At 35.6% G+C, this 17,200-nt stretch overlaps 2 protein-coding genes across 2 annotated transcripts in view; one reads left to right on the forward strand and one right to left on the reverse strand.

Annotated features, from left to right (window-relative positions):
- Nucleotides 1-533: 533 nt before the first annotated feature.
- Nucleotides 534-14,265, reverse strand: wdr3 (WD repeat domain 3). The gene is given in 27 exon segments (XM_042731384.1): nucleotides 534-1,192; nucleotides 1,292-1,385; nucleotides 1,535-1,663; nucleotides 1,779-1,822; nucleotides 2,976-3,026; nucleotides 3,205-3,297; nucleotides 3,384-3,449; nucleotides 3,533-3,583; nucleotides 4,405-4,539; nucleotides 4,842-4,953; nucleotides 5,176-5,276; nucleotides 5,373-5,429; nucleotides 7,904-8,042; nucleotides 8,148-8,233; nucleotides 8,386-8,478; nucleotides 9,023-9,116; nucleotides 9,204-9,434; nucleotides 9,523-9,624; nucleotides 9,706-9,803; nucleotides 9,963-10,064; nucleotides 10,187-10,282; nucleotides 10,432-10,527; nucleotides 11,946-12,024; nucleotides 12,461-12,606; nucleotides 12,673-12,882; nucleotides 12,993-13,179; nucleotides 14,011-14,265. Coding segments are annotated over 26 exon segments (2,835 nt in total). The 5' UTR covers nucleotides 13,167-13,179; nucleotides 14,011-14,265; the 3' UTR covers nucleotides 534-1,036.
- Nucleotides 14,266-14,512: 247 nt separating this feature from the next.
- Nucleotides 14,513-17,200, forward strand: part of gdap2 (ganglioside induced differentiation associated protein 2) — a 28,120-nt gene continuing 25,432 nt past the window's right edge. Inside the window, exons 1-2 of the mRNA XM_042731383.1 lie at nucleotides 14,513-14,743; nucleotides 15,538-15,761. Coding sequence (XP_042587317.1) covers nucleotides 15,565-15,761 — 197 coding nt within the window. The 5' untranslated portion in view covers nucleotides 14,513-14,743; nucleotides 15,538-15,564. The remainder of the gene's footprint in view (nucleotides 14,744-15,537; nucleotides 15,762-17,200) is intronic.

A 17,200-nucleotide genomic window follows, 5' to 3' on the forward strand; every position in this document is an offset into this window, starting at 1 on the left:
TGTGAGAGGTTGGTGAGAATCGCTGTTAAGACCGAGGAGCACTAAATAGGAGTGAAATATTTCACTGAAATGAGCAGCATCAGTTTCCAGGTGGTGAATTATGAATCCCACGTACGTATGGGCTTGTAACTGTAAATTTAATCCAGGTTATGAGCTCAGTAAAATCAGCGTGGATCTCCCACCAGCTGAAAACAGGTCAACACAGCTTCAGCCATACAGAAAGATTGAACTCATTTAATTATTTCATCCCTATTGAAAGCTCTTGTGTTTTTACAGGCTTGCAGAGATCAGTGAGATTGAGAATCCGTCTTGATGACTCACTTCTTCATCTTTTCCACAAAATTAAGCATAACAGAAAACATATGGTCATTAATGTAGGGTGACACATACATTTCTCACTCTATCACAATCAAAAAAGTGCCAAAAAATCCAATAAACACTCCTATCCAATTCAAAATCAAACAAATTCCAAAAATGTCCCAGATTACCCTAATTCAGTCAAACTTCTCTATATTCATCCATTGCATTCACTTAAGATAATGTCGTTTTTTATTTGAGGTTCAATGACAGGACATCATATTATGTGCATGAAATATTTCATTATAAAACAGCACTGCTTTTCCTTGGTGGTGTTGCTTCTTCACTTTTGCCAGTAGCAGCACTTGTATTAACCTGCCAGGAAGCCTAAATTTTGTCCTTACATGAAAAAAAAAAATTACATTGAAAAATGTTTCTTAAAACAGTCCAGATTTACTTAACATGGTTTCATAGAATGTGTTTCTTAAAAAAAGTTTTGGTTTTAAAAAATGACAAATAGGGTTTTTTGCACCTTGGAATCTCTATTCAAACACACACACACACACATTAATATTATATAAAAAAAAAAACAAAGTAGCTTCAGTAAGTTGATTTTTGGAGAAATTTACCTTTATGGACTTTAGACAGGTACAAATGACACATCAACTTATAAAAACATCACCATGATGCATCTTCAGGATTGTAAAAGCACAAACCAATGGAGTCTGTTATAACAGTTTCATGTGACTGTAAGGACTGCTCTTTCACGTTTCCTTCTCTTTCTCTTTTTCTCTTCAAAGCGGTCTGTGGCATCAGCAAAGAACATCACGTCCTCTTTGCTCTCAATCTCACGCTGCAGAAACTGAAGACCGGCGCTGTTGAAACCCAGGACATCCTGAAAACACGTGTAAATGAGAACACACAGGCTTACACAATCTGATCATATGAGAGATGTGTTCTTGGTGGTTAAATCCATCCTGTTTCTAGAACTCACCCTGATCTCCCGCACTTTAGAGATTGTGTTGGTCCTTAACTCGTCAATGACTGACAGTAACATTTGATTACTGGTGATCTGACCAAAGTGAACTCTAGGAAAATGATAAATGATAGGACTGTTAGTCAGGAGCAAATCAAATAATCCCCTCAACACTAATAAAGCCTAGCCTAGATTAATAACAAAATGGTAAAATGAACATAAATGATGTAATATGTTAAAGCAGTAGCTACAGATGAGTACCTGAGCAGGAAGAAGAGGCAGCGGCACACTAGCTCCACCTCCAGGCCCTGCTGTACATAACCATTGAAGAGCTTCAGCAGATCCGGGACATAAGGAAACGGCAGCACCAGCAGAGACACTTCCAGCTCACTGAAGAGAAAAACAGAGCTGAGAATCAGACTGACCCATAAAACATAACGGTACATAACAGATGGGAAATATATGAGTTTGAATGCTTTTGGCTGGGTTGAGAAAGAGCTCTTACCTGGACCGAACCTTCTTTATTACTTCTAGAACATATCGAGAAGGCTGCAGATACAATGGCAAGTGTTAGTAAATTTGATTGATGAATCACACTTTTTAGTGTGGAGTATTAGAATAAAAATCAGCCAATAGTAAAATAAAAATTTTGTTAAGGCTGATATTTGATAATATTAAAATTATCTTCCATGAAAAAAAAGAAAAAAACAACAACAAAATTTTTTATTTTTAATGCTGCAAGAATTTAGGCATCATAACATTTAACAGCGTTATTAAATTTTTAGTGCTTTTAAAAATTAACTTTATGTCAGCATTAGATTAATCTAAATATAAAAATTAGTGCTGTCAAACGATTAATCGTATCCAAAATAAAAGTTTTTGTTTGGATAATATTTGTGTGTGTTCTGTGTATATTTATTGTGTATATATAAATATACACACATGCATGTGAATATTTCAGAAAAATATGTTATGTTTATATATTAAATATATTTATTTATAAATATAAATTATATGAATATAAATATAGACATGTAAATATTTTCAAAATATATACTTTATGTGTGTGTATTTATATATTTTGAAAATATATACATGTATTTACATCTATATTTATATTCATATAATTTATAAATAAACATATTTTTCGGGAATATTCACATGCATGTATGTATATATAAATAATAAATATACACAGCACACAAACATATTATGCAAACAAAAACTTTTATTTTTTGATGCGATTAATTGTTTGACAGCACTAATAAAAATAAAGGAAATAAGCATGTACAATTAAACAGGTCACTTTATTTTAAGGTCCAATTTTCATTATTAACAAACCATTAACAAAAATATTGCCTCATGACTCCTAATTTCATGCTTATTAATAGTAAGGTAGTTGTTAACTTTAGGTATGGGGTAGGATTAGGGATGTAGAATATGCTCATGCAGAATATGTGCTTGAGTACTAGTAAACAGCCAATATGTTAATAATAGGCATGCTAATAAGCAACTAGTTAATAGTGTAAATTGGTCCCTATATTGAATATAATTAAATATATAATATAATCTGATATATCTTTAAAAATTCTCTAATTTGGCCATTAACCGATATGGTGCTGATACATTGTGCAGCCCTAAATTATTGACCAAATATAATAAGCAAACAAGCCCAGTGCTAATAATTAAAACACATGCTCACCGAGATATTTCCAAAAGCCACAAGGATGGGGTTCATCTTAGGGGGTGGTAACTGCAAAAAAGACAAACAAAGAAGGGTCTAAGTAAAGCACCATCATCATTAGATATAAATCCATATTGTGTGAACTCTTCAAGCTCCAGTCCTAATTATGTGCAGACAAAAAGAGAACGTCAATCAAATGTTGTGTTGCCTCTCTTAATGGGCTTTGAGTGTCTAGAAAACATCATACCTCCTTCCCCACTGCCTTGCAAGCGGCACTGTGCTCCTCCAGCTTTTCACTTTCCTCTCTATACAGCTCAACAGCCTCCATTATTCGCTCAGCCTACAGAAACAGAACACAAGTGTCATTTCTCCATTACTGAAAATAAAGGAGAAGAGCTCTTCATCTGTACAGTTCTGCAGACTCACAGCTTTCACTGTCTCAATGGTCTTCTTCCCAGCAGGCTCTGCCTCTCCTTTAGTCTCTCCAGGGACCTGTGAGACATGAGGAAACACTGAGAACACACAAAGACATAAAGAGACATAACTGATCTCTAGGGTTTAAGAGAACCACGTACCACAGGTTCATCACCTTTAGCCAATGACTCCTCAAATTCTGCTTCCCTTTCCTGGGAACAACATTGAGACAAGTCAGCAAATGTACACAGTAGATGTTTGTACTTATAAATAATGATATACTTGGGTTTATTGGTAGAATAAATGAAAATACCAATTAAGTTTCTTCTTTTCAACCCCAAAATGTTTTACATATTATATAACCATGTAGTAACCTATTTTTTAATAATCTTGTGACCAATCATTTAAAAAAGAAAGGGACTTCAGCTAATTCGTTTTTCAAATTCAGCTTTGCCAGGCAACCTATATTTTAAAATACATTAAAATAGAAAACAGTTATTTTAAAACTCTAAGAATATTTCACAATATAACAATTTTACTGTATTTTTGAACAAATAAATGCAACTTTCGTATGAATAAAATGCTTCTTTTAAAAAAATAAAAACACCAACCAACAACAATTTTTGTGTAAAATATTGTGCATTAATTTGAAGCCAATGTAAAATAGCTACAAATTAACTTGCATAATTACGACATGATCAGATATTGGTCCAACTTTATTTTAAGGTCCAATTCTCACTATTAACAAACCAATAACTGACTTTTGCCTTAATAAACTCCTAATTTGCTGCTTATTAATAGTTAGTAAGGAAGTTGTTAAGTTTAGGTATTAGGGATCAAGGGATGTAGAATATGCTCATGCAGAATATGTGCTTTATAAGTATGTTAAAAATAGGCATGCTTATAAGCAACTAGTTGATAGTGAGAACTGGTCTCTATACTAAAGCATTAACCAGATATTAATTAAGTTAATTAATACCATCAAACCCCTTTTTCTGCTGCGTGACATTCTGCTGAAAAACCAAGCACTCACCATCTCCTTCTCCTCCTCCAGGATGATGGGCTCCCTCGTTCTCTCCCAAAGCCTGAGGGACTTATCATGAGACGAGGAGACAATGTGGTCTCCATTGGGGCTGATGGCCAGGCACCAGACCTCACGATGATGACCCTGAGGAACATCCAAGGGTCAAAGTTCAAAAACACAGTCAAGGCTATAAGAGGGCCTGCACTCTGCAATAATGCAACAGTTCCAATATATCTTTGTCTTTGATTACATTGATCAGGGCTTAAACAAAAGCAGACTTCGGCTTACGTAATGCAATCAGCCTCTGCTGCATATTGACTGGGCTCTTATTATAACTCTAATCCTTTCAATATAACAACTACTTCCACCTTAGCGACCTTTGGAAAACTCATTCCGGCTATGGAAAAATGCCTATTGAAAACAGTCCAACTATCAGAGAAGTTCACCTCCAACGTCTGGATGTGCTCAAACTTATCAGCATCCCACTGCTTGATCTTTCTGTCCTTTCCCGCAGTGAAGAACAGATGGGTTTTAGGGACAAACTGAAGAAACATGACACTAGAGCGGAAAGACAACAAGGAAAAAACAGTGGATGACAAATAATGACCATCTGGGCTGATACAACTCACAGGCGCTGGAGGGATGTCAACACCATAGGTAGGTGGCACCTGACCGAACAATGAAATCACTATACTTGTCATCAACCGGTATAACTTTCAATAACAATATAACTAAAAAGCGTACAGGTAATGTGACAGAGAACAGCAGTGTTTTTATCACCTGTCGTCATGTGCAAACATAGAGCGATGACAGTCTCCGAAGTCCAAACCCCAAATCTTCACATTTCTGTCTGCTGAGCCTGTGCCTATTAAAGCGCTGTCCTGCAGAACACACACAGAAACCCACAACATTGCAAAACAATTACGCCATTCATCAGAATAACAGGAAGAAATAGACGAATATGCCAGAGCACTTACATGTGAAATGTCCAGGCATAGAACAGGCAGCTTGTGTCCATACAGTGACAGGAAGAACTAGAGGAAGTTGAGACAGAGAGCAAATCTCTTATTATTCTGCAGCTCTCACATCTGTCCCGTAAAGAACTGCTGGTTTTTGGGTAGAGTTGGGCATTAGGCATGATGATGTCATATTACATGAGTGGTGATTGGTTATTTATAATGTGCTGACATATTTCTGTGGCCCCATTTATAGTTTGTATAATATTTATGAAATATAAATGAAATACAAAGTTCAATAGGGCACATTTTAAATATCCTTTTCCACAAGTATGAGAATACTGCAGATGGATTTGGGAATTGGGTAAGTAATTTTCTTTAAAAAAAATTATACAAAAGAAGGTTTAAAAATAATGACCATTTTAAACAATTATTTCACAATTATTAACAAAAAAAAAAAAACCCGATTCCAAAAAGTTGGGACACTGTACAAATTGTGAATAAAAACAGAATGCAATGATCTGGAAGTTTCAAATTTGAATATTTTATTCAGAATACAACATAGATGACATATCGAATGTTTAAACTGAGAAAATGTATCATTTTAATGGAAAAATAAGTTGATTTTAAATTTCATGGGATCAACACATCTCAAAAAAGTTGGGACAAGGCCATGTTTACCACTGTGTGGCATCTCCTCTTCTTTTTATAACAGTCTGCAAACGTCTGGGGACTGAGGAGACAAGTTGCTCAAGTTTAGGAATAGGAATGTTGCCCCATTCTTGTCCAATACAGGCTTCTAGTTGCTCAACTGTCTTAGGTCTTCTTTGTCGCATCTTCCTCTTTACGATGCGCCAAATGTTTTCTATGGGTGAAAGATCTGGACTGCAGGCTGGCCATTTCAGGTACCCGGATCTTTCTTCTACGCAGCCATGAGTTTGTAATTAATGCAGTATGTGGTCTGGCATTGTCATGTTGGAAAATGCAAGGTCTTCCCTGAAAGAAACAATGTCTGGATGGGAGCATATGTTGTTCTAGAACTTGGATATACCTTTCAGCATTGATGGTGCCTTTCCAGATGTGTAAGCTGCCCATGCCACACGCACTCATGCAACCCCATACCATCAGAGATGCAGGCTTCTGAACTGAGCGCTGATAACAACTTGGGTTGTCCTTGTCTTCTTTAGTCCGGATGACATGGCATCCCAGTTTTCCAAAAAGAACTTCAAATTTTGATTCGTCTGACCACAGAACAGTTTTCCACTTTGCAACAGTCCATTTTAAATGACCCTTGTCCCAGAGAAAACGCCTGCGCTTCTGGATCATGTTTAGATATGGCTTCTTTTTTGACCTATAGAGTTTTAGCCGGCAACAGTGAATGGAACGGTGGATTGTGTTCACCAACAATGTTTTCTGGAAGTATTCCTGAGCCCATGTTGTCATTTCCATTACAGTAGCATTCCTGTATGTGATGCAGTGCCGTCTAAGGCCCGAAGATCATGGGCATCCAGTATGGTTTTCCGGCCTTGGCCCTTACGCACCGAGATTGTTCCAGATTCTCTGAATCTTTGGATGATATTATGCACTGTAGATGATGATAACTTCAAACTCTTTGCAATTTTTCTCTGAGAAACTCCTTTCTGATATCGCTCCACTATCTTTCGCCGCAGCATTGGGGGAATTGGTGATCCTCTGCCCATCTTGACTTCTGAGAGACACTGCCACTCTGAGAGGCTCTTTTTATACCCAATCATGTTGCCAATTTACCTAATAAGTTGCAAATTGGTCCTCCAGCTGTTCCTTATATGTACATTTAACTTTTCCGGCCTCTTATTGCTACCTGTCCCAACTTTTTTGGAATGTGTAGCTCTCATGAAATCCAAAATTAGCCAATATTTGGCATGACATTTCAAAATGTCTCACTTTCAACATTTGATGTTATCTATATTCTATTGTGAATACAATATAAGTTTATGAGATTTGTAAATTATCCTAATCCTTTTTTACTCACAATTTGTACAGTGTCCCAACTTTTTTGGAATCGGGTTTGTAACGTAACATTTAAAAGTGGTAAATAATTTAAACAATTAAATTATAATTATAAATAAGAAAATGACTGAATTATTAAGAATCTCGTCACATGATTTATGCTGAGCAACATTTTTTCTTTATTGTTTGCACTTGATCAACATGACACACTAACACGTGATGTATGAGTTCATAGGTCTGGAGCTACATTTGAGACATATGTTATTCTTCAATAAAACAAATGCAGTTGGTCTCAGCTAACATGGTCAGATCATCCAAGATGGATGTTGATATAAACTGGGCCTGTCTGCATATAGTGTCAGGATGTTTATTGGTGGTAAAATATCTCTCAGTAAATGTAATTTGAGTATAACAGTGTTTTTTTTGTTGGACACTATTAACATTTTTTTTTTTTTTTTTTTTACAAAGCACTGAATTTATGTATGTATTTAACATACAAGAGATACCATGTGTTGTGGTATGAGAAAAGTATTGTAATGCTGTATGCTGTGCTTGTGGTTCACCTTTAGCGTGTCTGTGTAAAAGATCTTGACCGTACAGTCAAGAAGAGAGACAGCCAGCAATCTCTGGTCAGGACTGAAGCGCACACACAGCACGTCCTCATCTAGCTGCAGGGTGCGTGTGTGCTTCACCGTCAGTCTCCTGTGGATTACACAAAGCAATAATACATTAAAGCCAAGTAGAGATGAAGAGATGGAGAAATCTGGATGAGAGAGCCATGGTTCCTGATCACAGATAATAACTCACTTGTTCTTCCCAGAGTCCTGATCCTTTATGAGCTCAAAGTCCCAGAATTTCACAGTCTTGTCAGCACCACCCGTTACAATCCCTCTCTGCATTAACACACACAAATCAAGAGTCAAATATGTTCACATAAAGCTAAAATCCTTGCTGACAGCTTACAAAGTCTTTGGAACAGAGTCAGGAATGGTGTTTTGTAGGGATGAGAACTCTTTGTCATTCAACAGAGAGATTGATATTATACCTGGTCAGGAGCGAGACACATGGACCAAAGAGCTCCAACATGGGCATCAGTCGTCTCTAGAAGGCTTCAAAAATAAAGCAAAAAAAGATAAAACTAACAAAAATAACAAAAAAAAAAAAAAAAATAAAATAATAACATTAAAAAACTTAATTACCAAAAATTAAACAACACATAGTCTTTCAGGATCTTAATTAGCATCCAGGAAATGTCTCATTCAAATCTCATTCATGCATTTTCAAAGTTGGTGGCTCATGTTCGGTTACAAGACAGACCAGAACTAATGGCATTTTTAATGTCAATTACAGCCAATGTGGCACAGTGTCTCTTTACACAACTAGTTTAGTTTAAATATCAGTACTAAAACAAAAATGAAAAAATAATAAAAATGACAAAAAAAAAAAAAAAATTAAATGAAAACTTAAAAAAAAATCTAATTCAAAATATTAATAAATACTACTGTTAGTGCTAAAATAAAACTTGAAAATATGCACAAAATTGTTCCTCACACCAATCTTACATATGGCTTCTAAACATGGCTTTTTTTTTTGCAATGTTGTCATGCAGGTTATGTAATAAAGTGAAGACATGAAGTTGCAGAATTAATTGATTGACGACTGAGAAGTGAAGAGTTATATACCTTTGTTCCTAAGATAATCTGTCTGTCTCCAGGAACAAATAATGAGCAGAGAGCATATTCACATCCCATGGTACGAATGACCTGCAAGGTGGACCTGACAAAAGAAGATACTTGTTGTTAAGGAATCAAAATCTATGAACCCACGCAAATAAATTGAAACATTTGTCATCATCACACTCACCTGTTCCACACTTTGACGGTCTCTCCAGAGGCAGAGAGGATGGCTATGTTATCTGAGCTGAAGGCCAGAGTTCTGACGTCTGTACGATGACCGCTCAGTGTGAGGCGAGAGGTTTTAGTGCCAGTAGGATTCTTCTCTGAAGTCTTCAATGTATATGTCTCCACTGTGTTATTCTGCAGAAGAAGAGCAAGCTTCATCTCTCCGTTAGGAACCGCAAGGCAGTCCATCGATCTGTAGATGAAAAAAACATTACCATCTATACTAAATACCAGTAACACACACAAGGGGACTATAACTGCATGCAGAAGTACTCTCTGACCTGATCTTGGATGACGCCTTTATGTTTGCCAGCTTTTGGATCTCATCTTTCAACTTTCTCTCCACTACAGGTTCTGGTACATCCTCTCCTCCTCCTTGAGACCTGCATAACATAACAGTTCATCAGAATATCAGAAAAGCTTAGAGCAACAACTTCACATTTCAAAACAGAAGTCTCACACACTTTGCTTTTTTCTTGGCTTTCTTCAGTTTTCTGTCCATTTTTTTCTGGACCTCCTCCTCAGATAGTACAGTAAAGACTTCAAGCGTAGCATCCAGACCCTGTTAAAAGATTTAAAAAAAATGTTTTGCCTTATTGCATAGCTACTTTTAATTAGGTACTTCTCAACATTACCGACCAAGCTAATAAGAGTGAAACCCTTTTTCAGAAGGATGTTAGTTTTTGCAAAACACTAGTATACACAAGAGAACCATACTTACATGGCATGCTAGCACTTTAGCTTTGGCGTCTGTGACCAAGGACACAACCCTGTCTCTGGCTTCCCTCAGAACAGAACCAGCTTTCTTACAGCTGAGAATTCGCTGTAGACAGAAATCAGATCTTTGATGAACATTTAAAGGAAACCCTAAGTGAAGTGTACTGTATTGAATACATTAATTAAATGAACAGGGTGCACTGGAGAGAATACTGGAAGAAATATTACTTCTTCTGGCTCTTCATCAAGTCCTTCCTCATCTTCCTCCTCGTTCTCAAGAAGAGTTCTGACTTTCTTTTCCTGTGGCTCCCCCACTTCCTTACCCTGTGAAGAAACTTTAAAGTCATTCTGAATACATGAAATCAGTTTCAATTCTCTATATAAGAGACGAAAGATCACATTCAAGACTGTATTGGAATGTAATTCAGCCTACAATGTAACCATTTGGCACAGCATGAGAGATATTGCCTTACCTCCTCAATGTACTGAATGTCCCAGGCTCTGAGCTCACTGTCAGCAGACCCTGTAAGCAACCTTCTCTCCTTGTTCAACATGACCATCCCCCATACCTACAGAGATTGGATAATGTTGCACTGTATTACAACTAGGGTTGGGAATCGTTAGAAATTTTCTGGTTCCGGTTCCATTAAAATCATTAAACAACTATTAAAAAAAATAGTGGTAAGGAAAAATGCACAATACTCAAATACTCAATACTCAATACTGTTTATTACTTACTGTCAACTTAATTTAAAGGTTGTCAATGTCAAAATTCAATATATATTACAGTATACAAATTTTCTGGTTCCGATTCCATTTAAATAAACCATTATTATGTTTTTTTACTATTTTACCTTCATTGAATGTAGTGTTGCCGGAAGGTAGTAAGTAATGTTGAGTAATGAAAGTCCATCAATCAGCATGTGCTTCAAAAATGATGTTTTTTACACTATCAATAACATTTTGCTTTTCAAGCAGGAATAAGGTTGGCCAAATAGTCCCTTGAGGACTAAGACACTTGTTCATTTCCCTAAATTAATGAAATATAAACTGTTATACTTATAACTATGTATACACACACTCCATAAAGCCCCTGTTTTACAAATAATAATGCAGTCAGGAGATGCTGTGATGCAATGAGTGGTTTCCACATTTTTAAACATTTAAAATGCATGAAAATAAATATTTTCTATCACTTTGTTTATCACTCTTGAAATGACCTGTACACTAAATAATCTAACCCTCATACTTACATAACAATAGCAGTCTATTTATTTAGTGGTTCAAGTTGAAGTCAGTATGTATATTAATAACAATATGGGACAAATATAATGTAATTTTGTGGCGGCAGTTGGTGCACGCTGCCGGTACATGTACAGTCAGACAAAATGACGTGCACAGTTATCAAAGGCGCGAGTGCAGTACAGTCGTAGGAAACATGTATTCGGCAGTTAAAGACATGACGCGGCGCGTGTGTCTGTGGAGTGTGCGTCATTAGAAAAAATGTGCTCAGTAATTAAAGAGGCAGGTTGACGTTTCTGTTATTTGGTTTGTGACATCCTTTACAGGAAACGCTGAATCGTCAGAACACCAGCGCAAGGCTGCTCACAGCGCTTGGTCACATGTTGCACCAGAACAGTTTTTGGAACCGACACTTAGAAATTGCTCACGGTTCCGGTTCTTTTCAAAAAACAGAACCGGTTCTGAATAAGAACCGGTTCTCGGTTCCCAACCCTAATTACAACACTAATAGACATTTGGATAGTGCTCATTGTCCAAAAGTAAATTATAAGAACACCTTATGATTTTTTTTTACAATATCAAATGCCACCTAACCTCAGGTCATTTACAGTAAACTCCCTAATCATTTACAGTACATTCATTTATGTGGACATACCAAAGCAGCAAGAGCATGCATTTAAATTGTTGTGTAATATATTTCAGAAAGATCAAGACAGTCTCAACAGTGTAAAATGAACCTATTTACCTCAGTGCGATGCCCCACCATGGTCTTGAAACAATGCTGTGTGTCCAAGTCCCACCACTTCACAAAACTGTCCTTGGAACTGAGGAAACATATGTAAAATACCGTAAATAAAATGAAATGTTTACAAAAATTACAAACTATTTTGGTTCCCCTCACTCAAATCCTTTAAATTTAACAGTATTTAGTGCAGAACAGCAGTAGTGAGAAATATTAAATTATTGTGCCATTCATAGTAAACAATGTTTATTATAAATATATACATAGAGCCTAAACACATTGATTTAAAGTGAAACTGAAACCACTGGCACGTGGGAAACTTGGCCTCATGTACCTCTCACTTATGGCCAAAATCAAATCATTTGTGTTTCTGATGTTAATTTTATTTTTAATGTCACAGCACATTTCAGATGGTGAAAAAGCTACTTATATTCCGGTAAATGATGTGTATAAATGTATAAAATATGAGTATTTTCAAGTGTTAAATTCGTTCCAATAAAATATAAAGACGGATTTACCTTGTAATCAACAGGTTTTTGCTCTCCAAAAACAAAATTTGTGTGATTGCATCCTTGTGTCCTTTGAGTCTGTACAGACCACACTCATTGATGATATCCCACACAATCACAATGATTTCAGTTTGTAGAAACGAAAATTATTCTAACTTGAAGAAGAATTGAAAATTTGCTTGGAAAAAAAAAAACTGTTGTAAAACGAACTGTAGTCTTACTCTGGATCCGGTGACGAGTCGAGCACCAAGTGCATCATATCTAATAACTGAGACAGCTGATTTGTGTCCACTGAAGGAGATGTTGCTTTCACCGTTAAGCAGACTAAAGATGCGCACGCCTCCATCCTCATAACCCACAGCTATGTGGACACCATCAGGAGAAGGACACAGGTATGTCACCTCATGCTTTTTACCTTCAAGTATAAGAACCTGAGAATTGAAAGGGGTGAGTTCAACAAATACAACATATATGAGTTTGTATAAACTGACGAGAGAATGTAATGTACTTAGCAATCTTCTAAACCATTTAAAGCCAGTACCTTCTCAGCTTTGCGGACATCCCATATGAACACATGCTCACAGGCTCCCACAGCCACATATCGGCCCTTCTCACCTCCCCTGAGGGTCACGAACGCGATGTTGGCCTTCTGATTGCCGATCACTCCAAATACAGCACTCGACACATAGCGCAGGTACTGCTTAGTTAAACCCATGGCAAGCCAGAGGCTGTAGACACACACACACACAAAGCAGTAAGGTAGAAGGGTAAGATGTGTTGCTACTTTAATCTAGCAAACTCTGCACACTTTGTAATGTGAGCACATATTTAGAAAAGACCAATCATACTGTATAAAGCTGCATATCAAAGTAAGTTCTACATGGCATAAAATAAGTTTTATGTCAAAGCAAATGCATCTGCAGATGGAAAATGGCTAGTAGCTAAAGCATCTTTTTAATTGTGAGATCTTTTTTTATGCATGATCCCTGACAATGAATACATAACAAAAAAAATCTTAATTATTGGTGAACAGCCAATGCATAAAACAGTAATACTGATATTATAAAAACAAAAATCACAATAATAATGATATTAATGGTGTTTTTTTATGCATGGTTCCTAATAATAAATACAAAAATCATAATGAACAGCTAATGTATAAAACCATAATAATTATATAACTTTATGAAAAATATAATCTCAGTCAATTATCATACATTATAAATTTATTGTTGCGTTGTTTAATCTCATTCAATCCCTTAAAACGCACAAAATGAATCAATTAACTATGTATGCGTTGTTTAATGGTATTTTAGCCCTTCAAATGCACCAAATGAAGCTCGTAACTACATTCAAAAGTTATGATTGCCAATTGTAATGTATATTAATCTAACGGTCAGTCCATAAAGTGAGCAACTATTGCTCCAACACCACGCTTCACAGCAACGTGAGCCACATGAGGTCCGTTTAATCGCATTTAGAGAGCAAGAGATAAACATATATTAGTAAGCTACACAGTTCAAAATAAGCAACTGCGTATAGAAAATGTAGTTACATACTTTGTCGATTAGATGTATATTGTATGTGCAGTCCTTTATGAAATTATTGCCTTTGTGGATGTGGAGAACTTCTACATGCTTTCAGTCGCATGTGTGACATCAAGTAAAGACAAAAGTGGTAGATTACCGAGCGGAACAACAAACTACGATGTTACTTCACAAAATCTCGCAAGAATGTTTTATAGACATTTGTATCACTCTAAAATATGCTTCCTTATTATTCACACTGCTTCATGCGTTTCATGTATCTGTTCTTCTTTTGAGTTATGTGTATAGTATCGATTACTTTGGTCTGTGAATGCGAAGTCATGTTGCTGTCCACGAGGCGCATCAATGGGTTCATAATTAAACTTTATTTAATTAATTTATTTAATTTATACTTTATTATGCTTATTTTAATTTAGCGATGACACTATACCGTCGATTAAAATCTATGTTGTAATATTGTATATGTCTGTGCGTTTTCTAAACGGATCGACAACATAGCCACTGCCCCCACTGCATTCCCGGAAGTGATGCTCTTCGTCCTCGTGAATCAGCTGATGATCAGGAAACTCGCTGAATGTTGCAAACACTTTGTGTTGACCGCAAGCTGCTAAAATCACATTTTATCAATGGCCCATTTAAAAGCGGAAGCGCAGGAAGATGACATTGATCTTTAACTCTGTTTTTAACGGATCAGTTCGAGTGAACGCGGTTTTGTGTTTGCAGTAGCTGCATCAGAGGACATCTGGTAGGTTGCTGGTCGTCGTGATTGATGGTGGTTATAATCTGTTGCATTTTCATCAAGTCGATATAAACCTGTGTGGTTAGAATACGTATGACGTGTTGCTTTCCTTATATACTTCTTGAAACAGGATTGAGTTGCATTGTTTGTATGTCCCTGTTACAGTCGATCGTTGGTTCCTTAATAAACTCATTGCTTCACTGATAAAAAAATTTCTAATTTGTCGTTAAAATATATATCAAAATACACATGCTTCATCCCTTTCCCGATCAAGATCCTCTCTCTCCTTTGTATTTCAAATACAATTATGCACAAAATCCTGTCTGTCTGCACTGATAGAGCCTCTCTGTTGTGTTTGAAAGTCAATTACGCTCATGAACACTACACTTCTCACACTGCACCTGGCACAGAAAGTCTTGCTGAATACTTTTACAATTATTGTCACATTTTGAAAGTTTGGGAATTCATTTCTTCTATTTCATTGTGGCTTTATGTTTTATGTGAATTCATTTAAAAAAAAACAACACACTATATAAAAATAAAAAAAAAATCACATATGTTTAAGTAAACATTAGATATTAATTTGAAACACTTGCAATTAAAACCAAGTTAAAAAAATTCTAACAAAATTCATAGTCCACCCAACCAGGGTTCAGAGCCCATCGAAGTCTGTCAGTGTAACCACTTTACATGTGTAACCTAATGCAAACATATATATGTGTGTATGCATTTATGAGCTAATATAGCCCAGGTCAAACTAATGTCTTATTGTGTGTAAATGCTTGTCTGTGTCTTTTCAGTTCAGAATTGCCTAGTGAAGCTACAGCATGGATCCCTTGGGAGCTCGTTCCCAGTTTGTGGAGGTCCAGAACCTCCCCACGTGGGACCAGCCTCAGGGAGTCCAGGATGAGGTGGATGGAGAAAACTTCTTAATGGAGGAAGATGACCAACTAACCAATCAGCTCTATTCCTTAGAGTCCCCTTTCCCCTTCAGACAAGACATCAACAGCAAGATTGTACTATTGTGAGTGTTATTTTCATTGACGTTTCTTAAACATTCTGTTTTCTTCTTCTCCGTGAATTTCTGTCTTATTTCAACAAAGATTGCTTAGTAAACAGACTGCATATAAATCTGTTTTGGTCCTACAAGCCTAAGCATCAGGATTGTCTATAAATGTAACTACTGATTATCTTAGTTCAAAAGTTTAAGTAGTTATCATTTAGTAATTTGGACCTAAATATTTTCATGTAACGCTGCAGTGTGTGTTTGTTGCATCAGTTATTTGCACCAGCTCTTCACGTCTCTTAGTCATTCCCTCATGCACACAAATCCCAATCATAGCTCAATCACATGTGACTGTCTGGGAGGTCCTTTTGGCTCTCGGGCCGATATAGCTTTGTTAGGGAAGGATCAAGATGGTTTTCTCTTTGAATTCATAGTTTCTCTTTTTTTAAGAAAGGAGAAGTTCATTGCATGGAACCATTGAAGCCCAATTCATAAAACCAGTCCTTCTAGAAATTCAGGAAGGAATAGAATTCATCAGTACACATGGTTTTATGCTTGCAGGATTTGTTCATAGTGACTTTATTCTGTCTTTCATCTGATTTCCATGTATATAACTGCAAAACTATACATATATAATTTTTTTTCTTTAGTCATTTGTCTTTTGAAAACAAAAATTAAAAACGTAACCAACTACATTAACACTTAATGTTATAAATAAAAAATTTAAAAAAATAAATAAAAAAAAAAAAAAAAAAAATATAATTAAAAATAAAATTATTATAGTGTTTATTAATATTATTTATTCATAATATTACAATATTACTTTATTTCTAGATTACTATTTCTCAAGATTACTTTAGTTTTAGTTAGCAATTTTGTTGTGTGCATTTGACTTTTTTTTTTGTTAGTTTTTGTTTGTTTTTATTTCAGTTTTTGTAAGAACTTTAGTTCTTAAACCAAGGCTCCTTTTCTCATTTCTAATCAAAGTTCATATTTTTCACTTAATATTTATATTTGATGTTATTTCACTTTTATTTTATTTACCAATCATTTTTGACTGTTTTATTTTACAATAGCACAGTTATTTATATGCTAGATTTGTTCTCCCAGCTTTTTCATAAATTACAAAATTTTCAGAACCAACTTTTCTTATAAATCTTATTAATAAAATCAAAACAATAAAAAAATTACTCATGAAAATAAATCAAAAAATCCAATTAATAAAACCAGTCCTTTTGGAAATTGAGGCAGGAATAGAATTCACAAATACGCATAGTTTTGTGCTTGCAGGATTTGTTTATAGTGACTATAGCTTTTATTTTCTTATTTTAAGTTTACTTTTAGTTAATTTGTTATATGCATTTGTCTTTTTTTCAGTTTTAGTCTCATTTTAGTTCTTAAATTCCAGTTAATTTCAGTTAGTTGCCAAGGCAGTACTTTTAATTTCTAATCAAAGT

Source organism: Cyprinus carpio, chromosome B9 (assembly GCF_018340385.1).
Source record: "Cyprinus carpio isolate SPL01 chromosome B9, ASM1834038v1, whole genome shotgun sequence".
In the NCBI taxonomy this organism is placed as follows: Eukaryota; Metazoa; Chordata; class Actinopteri; order Cypriniformes; family Cyprinidae; genus Cyprinus; species Cyprinus carpio.